Raw genomic sequence first — 12,879 nt, 5'->3', positions numbered from 1 at the left:
CTTGTTCTGTATGAAGGATAAGTTTCGCAGAAAGGAAACACATTCATTTGCCTTTGAATGCTCGTGGCATTACTCATACTCGGCCAGTAATATATGAAAACAAGTGAGAACAAGGCAAAAGGATGATTGGTGGGGTGTGCTCAAGGAATACCCAAATTATTTTTTCTGAAAGAGACACGACCAAAAATTTGGGTGTTAAATCTGTTAGCATGTAACTGTTTCCTCTTTGATACCATGTACTTTAGATGAATTGATGAGATGGTGACCTAATTTGAATGGTTTATGATTTCTTTTGCTCACGCTCTGTTATTGAAATGAATGATTGTTTTGCTCCATTTTGTTTCTGTTGTTCTGTGGGTTCCTGATTGCTCTGCTTCTCAGATCTTATCTTCTTGAAATAATTGTCTTTATAAATTTTGTCCTGCTTATTAACCAAGTGTGCTTATTTACATGGAAAGGGTATTTTATAAATTTTACAGGCCCTAATCTTCTAACAATGTGTTTTAAAGTCGACACCAGAATTAGATTTCTTACCTAAATCATGTTTTACTGCCAACCATTATGACATTATCTCCTCAAAATGTTGTGGTTTTTCACACAGTTGGCAACAAATTGTTCAGTAATTCTGTGTCCAAGTTGCCTTGTCTGGTTTTAATCTGCTTTCTTCACCTTTAGGTGTTAGGTGGTGGGCCTGATCAGGAGGCACAGTCACTTTATAATTAGGGCCTTGGTATTGGGATTTGGGAGGGCTTGTATGTCTCTGGTTTTTGGTTCCTAAACGAGGTAGCATAGGAGTGCCTGTCACCTCCAAGCCCTTGGGCTTCAGTAACCCGTGACCAATGAGTCCATATCCATAACTCCACCTTTTTTTTTTGACATTTTTGGCATTTGCCCCGGTACTTGGCAGTGCTGAGGCCGCACCTCGAATACTGTGTTCAGTTCTGGGCCCCTCACTACAAGAAGGACATGGAGGTGCTGGAGCGTGTCCAGAGAAGGGCAACGAAGCTGGTGAAGGGCCTGGAGCACAAGTCTTATGAGGAGCAGCTGAGGGAACTGGGGTTGTTCAGCCTGGAGAAGAGGAGGCTGAGGGGAGACCTCATTGTGCTCCACAACTACCTGAAAGGAGGTTGTAGTGAGGTGGGGGTCGGTCTCTTCTCCCAAGTAACTGGCAATAGAATGAGAGGAGAGGGCCTCAGGTTGCACCAAGGGAGGTTTAGATTAGACGTTAGGAAAAATTTCTTTCCTGAAAGAGTGGTCAAGCCTTGGAACAGGCTGCCCAGGGAAGTGGTTGAGTCACCACCCCTGGAAGTATTTAAAAGACATGTAGATGAGGCGCTTAGGGACATGGTTTAGTGGGCATGGTGGTGTTCAGTTGATGGTTGGACTCGATGATCTTAGAGGTCTTTTCCAACCTTAATGATTCTATGATTCTATGACTTCTCGTAACTGATACTCTCCTGGAGTTCTGGCTAGGGACAGTGGCCTGGCCTGTCCCCTCCTAGCATGCTCTCTGTGCCTCTCCTGTCCCTTCCCTTTCAAGCTTCTGAGGGACACCCCAGAGAGGTCCCTCAGCTCCCAGCACTGTCTACAGTCCCTGCCTACAGCCCTCCAGATGGTTCATCAACAATCTTTAGATCATGGATTTACTCGTCATGAAAGAGATAAGAAGCCATGTAGAGATCATCTCCCAACAAGGAGATGTTTCACCACCTTCTCCCATCCTTTTTTCCCCTTCCTTGATGCTTTAACAACTGCTTTTTTTTGTTTTGCTCTTAACTCTGCAATAGGGAACTCACAGGAAACATGCAAGTAAAACCAAAACATTTTGCAGTTGGAAGTACTCAACTTGCTGATGGACTGCTTTGCTTTTTGGTCTACAGTTCTCATGTCTTGTGGTTCTCATGTCTTCAGTATTTAAGAACCTCAGATGAATTTATTAATTTATCTATGTACTGATCTCTGTTCTCTTGTTTAAATAAGCCGCAGTTGACAGAGTCAAATGGAGGCAAGTGTTTATATAAATAGATTTGTGCCTCCCTGGTTGTGAGACGGGACGAGTGCCAGCACCGCCTCTAATGTGGGACAGTGCAGTCATCAGGGTGCTCTGGCTTATTCTCAGCTGCCTCCCAGCTGACAGAAAGAGCAAATCTTGGAGAGCTTCCAGCCCTGCCTCTCTCTCCTCTCTGACATTAAGCTGCTCTGCTCTTCAGCTCTGGTTCATGGGGCAGCCCTGGCAGGACCAGCTCAAGCAGGCCATGGCATTAGACTTCCCATTGGTGGTATTTGTAAGATTTGTCTCCTGTTTTGTAATATCCCATATAGATGTCTGCTGTGCAGTCTGGTCTCCTGTTTTTACAGCTGTTTTCTATGAATTTTCTCAGGGTTTTATTGATGGGTCATTTTTGTTTGTTATCTGAGCCTCAATTTGGTTGTATAATATGATGAGATGAGTAACTTTCTGTGGAAACTGTGATGTACATTCGCTTGAAGCCTGATCCCAGTATCTTCGTTGCTTCTTGTGCTGTTGATCAGCCACTAAAACTAAAAACTTAAGAACTCTCCCTAAAACTATGAACTGCTTTCAGTTCAAATCCAAAATACAAGCAGTTTTTCATAAAACTATTAACTACTGAGTCCTGTGTGGTGGGTTGACCCTGGCTGGATGCCAGGTGCCCACCAAAGCTGCTCTATCACTCCCCTCCTCAGCTGCACAGGGCAGAGAAAATACAACGAAAGGCTCGTGGGTCGAGATAAGGACAGGGAGATCACTCACCAGTTACTGTCACGGGCAAAACAGACTCGACTTGGGAAAAAAAAATTAGTTTAATTTATTACCAATCAAATCAGAGTAGGAAAATGAGAAATAAAACTAAATCTTAAAAACACCTTTCCCCCCACCCTTCTCTTCTTCCCAGGCTCGACTTCACTCCCGATTTCTCTACCTCCTCCCCCTGAGGGGGATGGGGAATGGGGGTTGCGGTCAGTTCATCACACGTTGTCTCTGCCGCTCCTTCCTCCTCAGGGGAGGACTCCTCACACTCTTCCCCTGCTCCAGCGTGGGGTCCCTCCCACGGGAGACAGTCCTCCACGAACTTCTCCAATGTGAGTCTTTCCCATGGGCTGCAGTTCTTCACGAACTGCTCCAATGTGGGTCCCTTCCATGGGGTGCAGTCCTTCAGGAACAGACTGCTCCAGCGTGGGTCCCCCACAGGGTCACAAGTCCTGCCAGCAAACCTGCTCCAGTGTGGGCTCCTCTCTCCACGGGTCCACAGGTCCTGCCAGGAGCCTGCTCCAGCGCGGGCTTCCCATGGGATCACGGCCTCCTTCAGGCATCCACCTGCTCCGGCATGGGGTCCTCCACGGGGTGCAGGTGGATGCATGGGGTCCTCCACGGGCTGCTCCACCGTGGACTTCCATGGGCCGCAGGGGGTCTTCACCAAGGGCTGCAGGGGAATCTCTGCTCCGGCACCTGGAGCACCTCCTCCCCTCCTTCTTCGCTGACCTTGGTGTCTGCAGGGTTGTTCCTCTCACATATTCTCACTCCTCTCTCCGGCTGCAGTTGCTGTGCGCAGCAACTTTTCCCCCTTCTTAAATATGTTATCCCAGAGGCGCTACCACCATCACTGATGGGCTCGGCCTTGGCCAGCGGCGGGTCCATCTTGGAGCCGGCTGGCATTGGCTCTATCGGACACAGGGGCAGCTTCTGGCATCTTCTGACAGAAGCCAGCCCTGTAGTGGCCCGCTACCAAAACCTTGCCACACAAACCCAATACACCCTGTCACTTCCTTTTGCTCCTTGAATTAAAAGGTCCTGCTGTCCAAGTGACCATGTTTTGCTATTTGTAATAATAATATAGAATACCAATGACTGTGATCCATTAGGGAGTATAGACATTTTAGGATTGCCAAGATCTTTCATACATAATGTCACCACCAGAGAATGCTGCTATTGTTTCTTTATCTCTGTACTTCATCTGCTGACTTAACACAGTCCACATTGTAAGTCATTTGCTAATAAAGAATTTAGCTCATATTACTTTCCATCTGAGATACCACAGTGACTTCTAATATAGCAACATATCTGTTTCAGGTTGCTTTGTTCTCTTTTGTTCAAATCCAAAATATCCCCATAGGTTTCTTGGTACAAAATGATACTGTGATAGAGACAGTATTTTTCCCCTTCGAAGTAATTTCTGACATTTTCACTGAGTCTTTGGACTTAAGGTTTATTAATCTTTTTGCGTGTTTTTAATATTCTTCACCTTCAGCATTCTAGTGAACGTGTATTATATAGTTTATTCAGGCAACCTGAGTATGCATTAAAGATGCTATGGTTGTCTTTCTGGTACTTTAGTAGGTAGTTTTTTTTCTTTTTTTTAATTCAAGCAAACTTATAATGCCCCTAGCAAATTACTTATTCTATAAAAGATAAGGAAATAATACAAGAATACATAGCATTGCAAAAAGTTATGTAATGAAATGTTGGTGCTTCTTTTTTATTTCTTTCTTGGGATGCTGAATACATTTGGGAAGTTAAAGCAAGAAACATATATAGCCTCTTTTTTTAACTTCACCTTCCTCTTTCTATTGAAAGAGTTTGTGAGTTTGTATCTTCCCCTCTGAACAGCTGTATAGGTATCACGTCAAGTCTGTTAGTTCATCTGTGGATTTCAGTGTGAAATACTTTCTTTTTGGATTTAGAGTGTGTCACTTGATGCAGGAAAGATGCTTATCACAGAAAACATATTACCACTTAAGACAGTTGCTGTCTGGCCTAGATGTCTCTATACTGCTATTTGAACAACGGTGCAATAACATTCTTTTGTAGGAACCCCTGGAAAAATTCCTCCCCTCTGTGGCAGGCATTGAAGTCCTTCAGTGAAACAGTGAGACTGTACTGAGGCTTGGCGTACTGAAAGGGGCACGACTTTAGATTGCTGATTTCTCTGAGCCCTTTTCATTGAACGAATGAATTTTTAATAATGCTAAAAGAGCAAGACAGTGGACTTAGAAGACAAATGTGACGAATGTGACTGAAGATGATGTTTCTACTTAAAAGACTCAGAGCTTATATGCAGAACCCCAGAGCTCATTCAAATTTTTTCTTAGTATGGAATATTTTAAATTTTTCCTTTTCCTATTAGAAGAAGAAGGAAAATATCAGTGAGCTGTGTGCTGTGTTAGTATCTTAGGATTATGGAGACACAAGCAGACCAGAGCAGTTTCTGATTTATGCTGCCTTGTGTTCACCGTCTACAGCTCATTTCCTAGCAGCAGATAGCCAGAGCACAAAAGCTAGCTAAGCCAGGGCTGGAAATGGAAATGTCAGAAGATGGGCTCTGTGCTTCTGGAAGATCTTTTAGCCAGAGCAGCTCTGCACTGACAGGTCCATCCGCTTTGCATCTCTCCAGTGTCGGGAGGGAGACAAGACAGAAAACCACACAAATCCAGAATTGAGACTTCTGCATTTTGGCTCCATCCTCTTCTCTCTGCTGACTGACAAAAACTCCGTGATTTCTTATTCCGGCTATAGGCATTCAGGGGCGGATGTCTGGAAGCTTGTACTAAATGGACTGGCAACCCCTTAGTTTGAGGTTAAGCATGCACAAAACTGAATTGTTTCTTCCTTCCTGCAAGTCATTGCTTGCCCTGTTGGCAGGGTACGGAGGAAAGCTAGCCGTGCTCTTGCTGCCGCCTCTCTACTTTGTGGAGAGCAGAACTTAAGAATTTGCGAATTTGGGGAGAAAAAATACTATCTAAAGCACTGTCTTCTAAATTACTGGAGATTTGTAACCAAATCAACTGGCTGGTCTTGAAATCTCGGACAGAGTTTTTAAGGAGATATTATGTAGCTCCTTTAGGATCACTGAATTAACAATTAAAATACATTTCTGGCAATCTATTTAAAAAAAACCCCTCTAACCGTAGAATTTCTTTTATAAGCATTTTCCAAGCAAAAATCTCTATGTACATAGTTGTTGTTATTTTTGCTAAGCCACAGAATTTAATATTTCATTCTTAGTTAATATACTAGAAAAATATTTACTTGGAGACGTGATTCATTCTGACTAATGGGATCAAGCTAATTCAGACCAAAGCTGAATAAAGAAATAAATTTAAAATTGTTTGGGGTTTGGTTTTGGGTTGTTTTTTGGTTTTGGTTTTTTGGTTTTTTTTTAGAATGGTAGAATGCCCTGTGTGAAATTAAAGGCAGACAGAAATTAAGATAGGCCTGAAGTGAATCTGACCTAAGCTGACCCATCTGGCTAGCACTAGTCTCACTAGCCAGTGGCCCTGAAAGGGTTGCAGTGGATCATATCCAGCTTACTGTTTGAGTACTCCTTTGTAGCTAATTAGATGAGAGATGGTCGTCAATGTCAGCGGGAAATGGGGCTTTGAATCCCTGGTGTTGCATCAGTAAGTGTTTTAACGGCTCTGCCATTGTCTTAATTTTAGAATGTTGAAGTACCTCCTCGAAAGCCAATCAAGTGTATAAAGAAGTAACTCTGTTTCATGCAGGATTTTGGTTATTTGTTTTGATTAAAAATGAAAATGAAAGAATATCAACATTTTTCTCCACTAAGATGTCAGCCTCTTAGCTGTTATGCACTGTGGAAAAAATCAGAGGTCACCTTTCCCGAGAGGTCTGCCCAGATCTGCAGACCCTGGAGGTGCTCAGAGCTACCAGCCTGCCACAGCCTGAAGAATGAGCTGGTCATAGCTCTTGGAGGTGATTCCTTTTTTCTTGGCAGCCCAGGGCAGTCTCCTGGAGGCTAGATTTTAAGACCAGATCAAAAAATGGCTTCCTCAATAGCAGCCTGATAAGCTATTAAGGAATGAACTGAAGAAGCAGCATGGGATAGGATGGTCGCCCATGGCACCCATTCCCGGCTCCCCAGGAAACCTGCCTCCAAGTCGGGCTCCGTCGAGCATTTCGATTTCAACCAACCAGCCGATTAGAATGAAAAGTGGATTTTATTATAGTATTTTGAATAATTCCTAGCAACAAGCTTTGGGCCTGGAAGTCATAAATGCGTTTTTTTCCTTGGTGACTAAAAAGAAAACATCATATTTTTCCCCTGAAAATGTTAAGGAAAATTCCTGCTTTAAAATGAGATGCATCTAAACCGTGTGTGTAGACTGTGGGGACATCTACTGGGGTGCTGGGAAATGGCAGACTTCAAAATGTGTATTGACGGTGGAATGATTCAAGCGTGAATATGCCAAAAATTAATATTGCAGCATTCTCTCGAGGCTGAGAATTTCACATTTTACCCGCAAAGTAAACCAGGTGCCCGTAATGCAGTATTTCCGTGCTAATCGCTCTAGGAGAACACTTAAGACCCGTATAAGCACATCCAGACATAACCCTCTTAATTTAAAAACTCTGTATTTTGGTCATGTAAAAAATTCTGTAGAAGAGGAGAGATCTCTGGAAATTCCTTGTAATCACGGGTGAGCCAAGAGAAGCTGGCGTCCTGTGAGGCAGACCCGACCACATAACAGCCTTTCACGGCTTCCTGTGGTACCCTCGGGATGGAAACGCTTTTCTTGCAGCTGGAAATGAAAAATGTCCTTCCCTCCTGTCTCTTGCGGTGGCCATCCGAGGACCAGCAGAGGAGCTTCGGTGATGGGACTGGCACAGCCACATGTTGCCACATCGCAGAGTCATGGTCTGAAATGTAACATCGGATTTCTCATTTTTGTTAAAATTAAGCAAAAATGCCATTAAAAAACTCATCCCGGCTTCAATCCGATAGTATACACAGTCCTAAGTTGAGCCAAAATTGTCAAATTCATAGACTTCGGTGGAATTGTGGAATGAATTCTGTTCCAATACTTCAGTATAGTCTTAATTAACTTGCAAAGATTAAGGAAACTTTCATCTTATCAGTTGGAAAAGATGTGGCTGGGGAGATGATATATATCTGTTCTGCCTATTTGGTCAAAATTACATTCCTCGTGTACTTCCCTGTATATCTGTATAATCTGCTTCTTGTGTCTGAAATTGAGGGGCTGGCACCATCTTCTAGATTTCTGTTTGAAAAGTGCCTTTGCAGTGATGTTTTCTGCAGGCACGAGAATAAAATGAGGGGTGGAGGTGTATGCATTTTAAACTCTTCTGCTGAAATTTTCAGATGCCTGTGTACAGACAGAGATCCACGTATTTAGACAAGTAATGTAATTTTCACCAATTCTTGCCCCCCACTCCACGTTACTTACACTGAGCTCAAATCCTGTTTGCAGCCCGGTCAAGGTCAATGATACTCTATAGCCCTTTTTCCTGCATCTATCATATTCCATTTGGAAACCTTGTTGGGCATCGATGGGTGGAAATTGCCGGTATAGATTAGGGTGAAAGTTGTTTCACAGCTGAGTCAATTTTGTTAATGCAAAAACGGTGCACCACACATCTGGTTAGAATTATTTTTATTCCATCCTTAAGAATGAATGACTTAAATATGAAAAATGTGGAGCAAAAGATAGGTTCCCCTATAGACTATATACTCCTGCCATATAGTCTCTATACTTTTAGACAAGAGCAAAGCTGAAAAAGCTAGGAGAAATTATTTTTGTTTTTCTAAGTTACGAATCACCCCCGCCCTGGTACATCTGTACTGTTTGCTGTATAAATATATTTATGCTTTATCATTAGTAATTTTAAGTTTTTGACCAAATGTTAACAAGTAAAACAGCTTTAAGAATGCTTCAAAGAAGAAATTAATGATGCTTTCATATAATTGTTACTACAGCTGTTATGAATTTAAAGTAAACATACTGAATTTAATTTATCTACTGTTTAGAGAAATAGATTAGTCCTAAATTACCCTAAGCGTGTTAGCTGTACACAGTGTAACTTTGTCTAACATGGTATTTAGTGAGAGACACAAAAGCAGGAATGAAAATAGGACATATTAAACCAGATACTTTGTAAACTGATTATCCCAGGATATTAGGTTCCATTAAACTTATAATAAATATCTTTCTCTTTTTTTCCTTACTCAGGGGCGTGCCTCATTAACAGCTGAGAAACAACGTTTTGCCCATGAACATGGTGAAATGAAAAATCTAGAAGATATTGTTAAAGATATAAAACCATCCGTGCTAATAGGTAATTTCTTTTACTTTAAAGCAACGACCTTATTCTTTGTTGGAAAAAGATGTGGCTTTGTCTGAAGACAAGATCAAGTTCCTCTGAACAGAGTTTACCTTTGTGTGTTTTTAGAAAACACTAGGTGCATAATGGACTCTGTTAAGCAACTCAACAAATAGTAACTATCCAAGCATGTAACACTGCTTTCACTCCAAGCCATCCATTCTACAGGGGGAATAATCCAAGCTGGTTTAAACATCTGATGGAGAACCTTATCGCCTTCCTAAATTACTTCTGATTTAATGTGGGTGGTGTAATACAAATAATCTCAAACTTAGACTGAGAAAACTGAGCTAAGCACATGTAAAGCTGTGCATATATGAGCGTGCTGTAGCTGGATCTTCTTCTCCCTCATGTTTATGTCCTTAGCCACCAGTCCTTTGTGCGGACCAAAACACAGATTTTACAAAGACTTTTATAAAAGCTGCAGGATTTGGGATTTCAGTAAAGGATTGCTCAGCTCTCTGCTGTTTGGCTATTATATTTCAGTGACAGTTTCAGGAATGAACTGCAAGTACTCTTGAATAATTTTTTTAATTTGTAAGACTTGAAAATTCATCTATCTGGCTAGTGAAATCATTTATCAGATGCTGGAAAATCTGAAATGCCACAGTGAAAATTATCCTACATTTTAAGAGCTACCTTTTCGACTATGCGTAAACCATATGGTCCTTGTTGAGTAAAATCTGCTTTTGACAATGATCATGAATGAGGTAAATAAAGCTTATCTTTTTCTATGCTCCATAAAGGTATAACTACAAGACAGAGACCAAGGAGTCTGGAGAATTTATTTAGTAGAATTCAAGGCTGAAAAAGCTAGTGGAACAGAAGAATAGATTGAATGATCTGTGATATTTATCTAGATAAAGATGTGTGGATGCTTAGGGAGTGTTTGCTGTCATGAAATATTACTGTGTGTCATTTTTATATATAAATCTATGCAGCACTTTCCCGCAAGGTCAGTTTCTCCTATCCATACTGCATAATGAAGGCTCTTCCAACAGAAACAGCAATGAAAATTAATATTGGGGTTTTTTTCGGTTGGAGGACTAGTCATTCAGTATCTTCCCCTGGGCATCAGGAGTCATGGGGAAATATCTTGATACTCCTTCTCCCAATGCTTTACTTAACTCTTGTCTGAGCAAATGCTCATATACATTTCACTGCCTGCGATGGCTCAAGGAAAAGCCTTAGTTTAACTTGGCCAAATATAAGAAATTGCAATTTTAAAATTAAAAACAAAAAAGAAATAGTCAGTGAGATTGTTCAGAGCATTTTGTTTTAACTTTATATCTGAAGATAGTTGTCATTCCTACTATTGGCTGTCCAGAAGCAGTTTTAGAAGACATTAAACATTTGGCAACTGCAGACTTAGCCAGAAACTAAGGTGTGTAACAGGCTGTTATACAAGTGGGTCAAAATCATGACTGCCATAACTGTTCATCAAACATAGAGTGGCCCAGCTGGTCTAGCAGAGCTTTTGCATCTAAGCATCCTTGTCCATTCATAGAAGGTGAAGTACAGAGAGCTCAGATTTGTAAAAAAAATAGTATGTGACAGAAATGTTTGAGCAAGAGGTGTTTAAACTTTGAGAGAAGTCACTGATTTGCATCAATTGAGAAGTTGCCTCTTTTGTTACCAAGGGATCAGAATAAAGGAGATTTGGCTAGACACAAAATCAAATGGGTCTTGGACATTATTTGGCCCACATTAAGCACCTAAACAGCACCTAAAAAGCCTGTCGTAGGATGCTTGGGCTTTCAGTAGACCTCTTGGGAAAGCTCAATTTAAAACAATTCAGGAAATTTCAGTGGGGCACCCACCTCTCTGTTGAGGGCATAGGCTGTGCTTGAAGATGTCTCTGTAAGATGATACCATGCTTCATGTAGAAGCAGTCAGAAAATACTCTGAGACACCTTTAAGAAATGTTAGTGCTGGAGCGTGTATGACCTTCTAGCCAGCTCTGCGAGGTGAGGACCCCTTTCACCTCCCTCCAAGTACCTTGTGCTCTCCTCAGGCAGACACCAAGCTTACAGTGGGCAATGTTGGGATGCTCATTTGTGCATGAGTGATGAGAGGTTAGAGCCCTGACCCAAGAGAGACCCTCTCCTGGCCCGGGTTTGAATCCGTTCCTACTCTGCCAAGAGAGGGAACAGCAGCTTTTTTCCTGCTGTTGAAACTCGGGTGCTGTGTGGAAAGCAGGGGAGGGAGCCAGGCACTGGGGGCTCTGAGCAGGAAGGAGGCTACCTTCTCTACAAGCCAAGCGATAGGGGCCTCCCTGGACATAAAGATCCTTAGGTTTACTCCAAGGTCTGTTTATCTGTTTTTCACTGAAGGCGTAGAGAGAAAGGACCTGATCCCCAACTCTTGTAGGTTAGGCAGAAATACAGGTGTATTGGCATCTCAAAAACATCACACACACATTTTTGGTTGTAAGTGCAGTATGGAGAATAGAAAAGCATTTCTGGTGGGATTGAAAGGGATGTATTGAAAAAAGCTGTTACTGTCAGGGAAGCCTTAGACTCAAAATTGGGATTATTCATCAGCTGAGGCTGGAGATGACAGAATGATCAGCTGTAGAAGGCAGAACTTTACTTGTCATGTCAGAAAAAATTGAAATCTGACGCACTGGATTTGGGAGAAACTATCCAGTCTGTTGCATGAGACTTTAGGAGACAGAGTTGTACCTTTCTACTCCTTATTGGACTTATCTCCAGGTTAGGTGATACATTTCTATTTTATATAAAGGGCCTGAGAAAAGTGAAGCGAGAAATTCACCAAACTGTACAGGGGTGAATAGGTTCTGTCTTATGTTAAAGGATAATACTGAAGTTTCACTGTTGCAAAATCTTTTATACAAAACTTTGTTTTAACCACATGCTAGGAAAAAGGTTGAACTCCGTTTTAAAGAGGGAGGTATGCAGTAAAACGAGCTCTGTTCTTTTAAAAGTGGCATGCATGTCTTACCTGGAACTGATTCGTCTGCTTGTTCTGTGTGTGTTTTTCTTCTTTAGGAGTTGCTGCAATTGGTGGTGCTTTTACTAAACAAATTCTTCAGGATATGGCTGCTTTAAACAAACGTCCTATTATTTTTGCTCTCAGCAATCCTACCAGCAAAGCAGAATGCACTGCCGAGCAGTGCTACAAATATACAGAGGTAACCAAAGATTAACAACACTCCAGTATACATAGTGAAAAGTAAATCTGAAGTTAAATTTAAAATGGGAGGAAGACAGAGGGTGAAGTAGCAAGTACTAATCATGTCTCTGTGTGTAGGTAAACTGAGTTAAATTAAGTAGCAGGTTTTTCAGATTTTATCAAGACAATTTCACTGAAGTCAATACATGCTTGCACCCTCATAAAAACATTTAATAGCTTTTATTGGTGTCAGGCAAGACTCATAGTCTTTATTATAACTGAAGCATCAGTAACCATCATTAAAGCCTTATGCCTGTTTTTGAACTGTATCACTTTGTGTAATATATACACACAGTGGCATGCTTTTCATACTCTTTAGGGTAAGAAAATACTTCAATACAGGAAATAGAATCTTTAAAATAATTCTTTATTGAGAACTGGGGTAATTGACTCCTTTTACAAAGATTTCTATTATAGAAACATAGGTGAAAATTAAGAGAACTGTGCTTGCTTATTTATTATTATATTATAGAAATGCTAATAAACACGTTATCCTGTAATTCAGTCTAGAATTTGAAATGTATGAG

The 12,879-nt window shown here is 41.4% G+C and overlaps 1 protein-coding gene across 1 annotated transcript in view; it reads left to right on the top strand.

Annotated features, from left to right (window-relative positions):
* ME1 (malic enzyme 1) overlaps positions 1-12,879 on the top strand; it is a 189,315-nt gene that overhangs the window by 164,516 nt on the left and 11,920 nt on the right. Inside the window, exons 10-11 of the mRNA XM_075145397.1 lie at positions 9,007-9,112; positions 12,169-12,311. Coding sequence (XP_075001498.1) covers positions 9,007-9,112; positions 12,169-12,311 — 249 coding nt within the window. The remainder of the gene's footprint in view (positions 1-9,006; positions 9,113-12,168; positions 12,312-12,879) is intronic.

Source organism: Calonectris borealis, chromosome 3 (assembly GCF_964195595.1).
Source record: "Calonectris borealis chromosome 3, bCalBor7.hap1.2, whole genome shotgun sequence".
Taxonomy (NCBI): Eukaryota; Metazoa; Chordata; class Aves; order Procellariiformes; family Procellariidae; genus Calonectris; species Calonectris borealis.
This window is presented reverse-complemented; position numbering and strand designations above follow the sequence as displayed.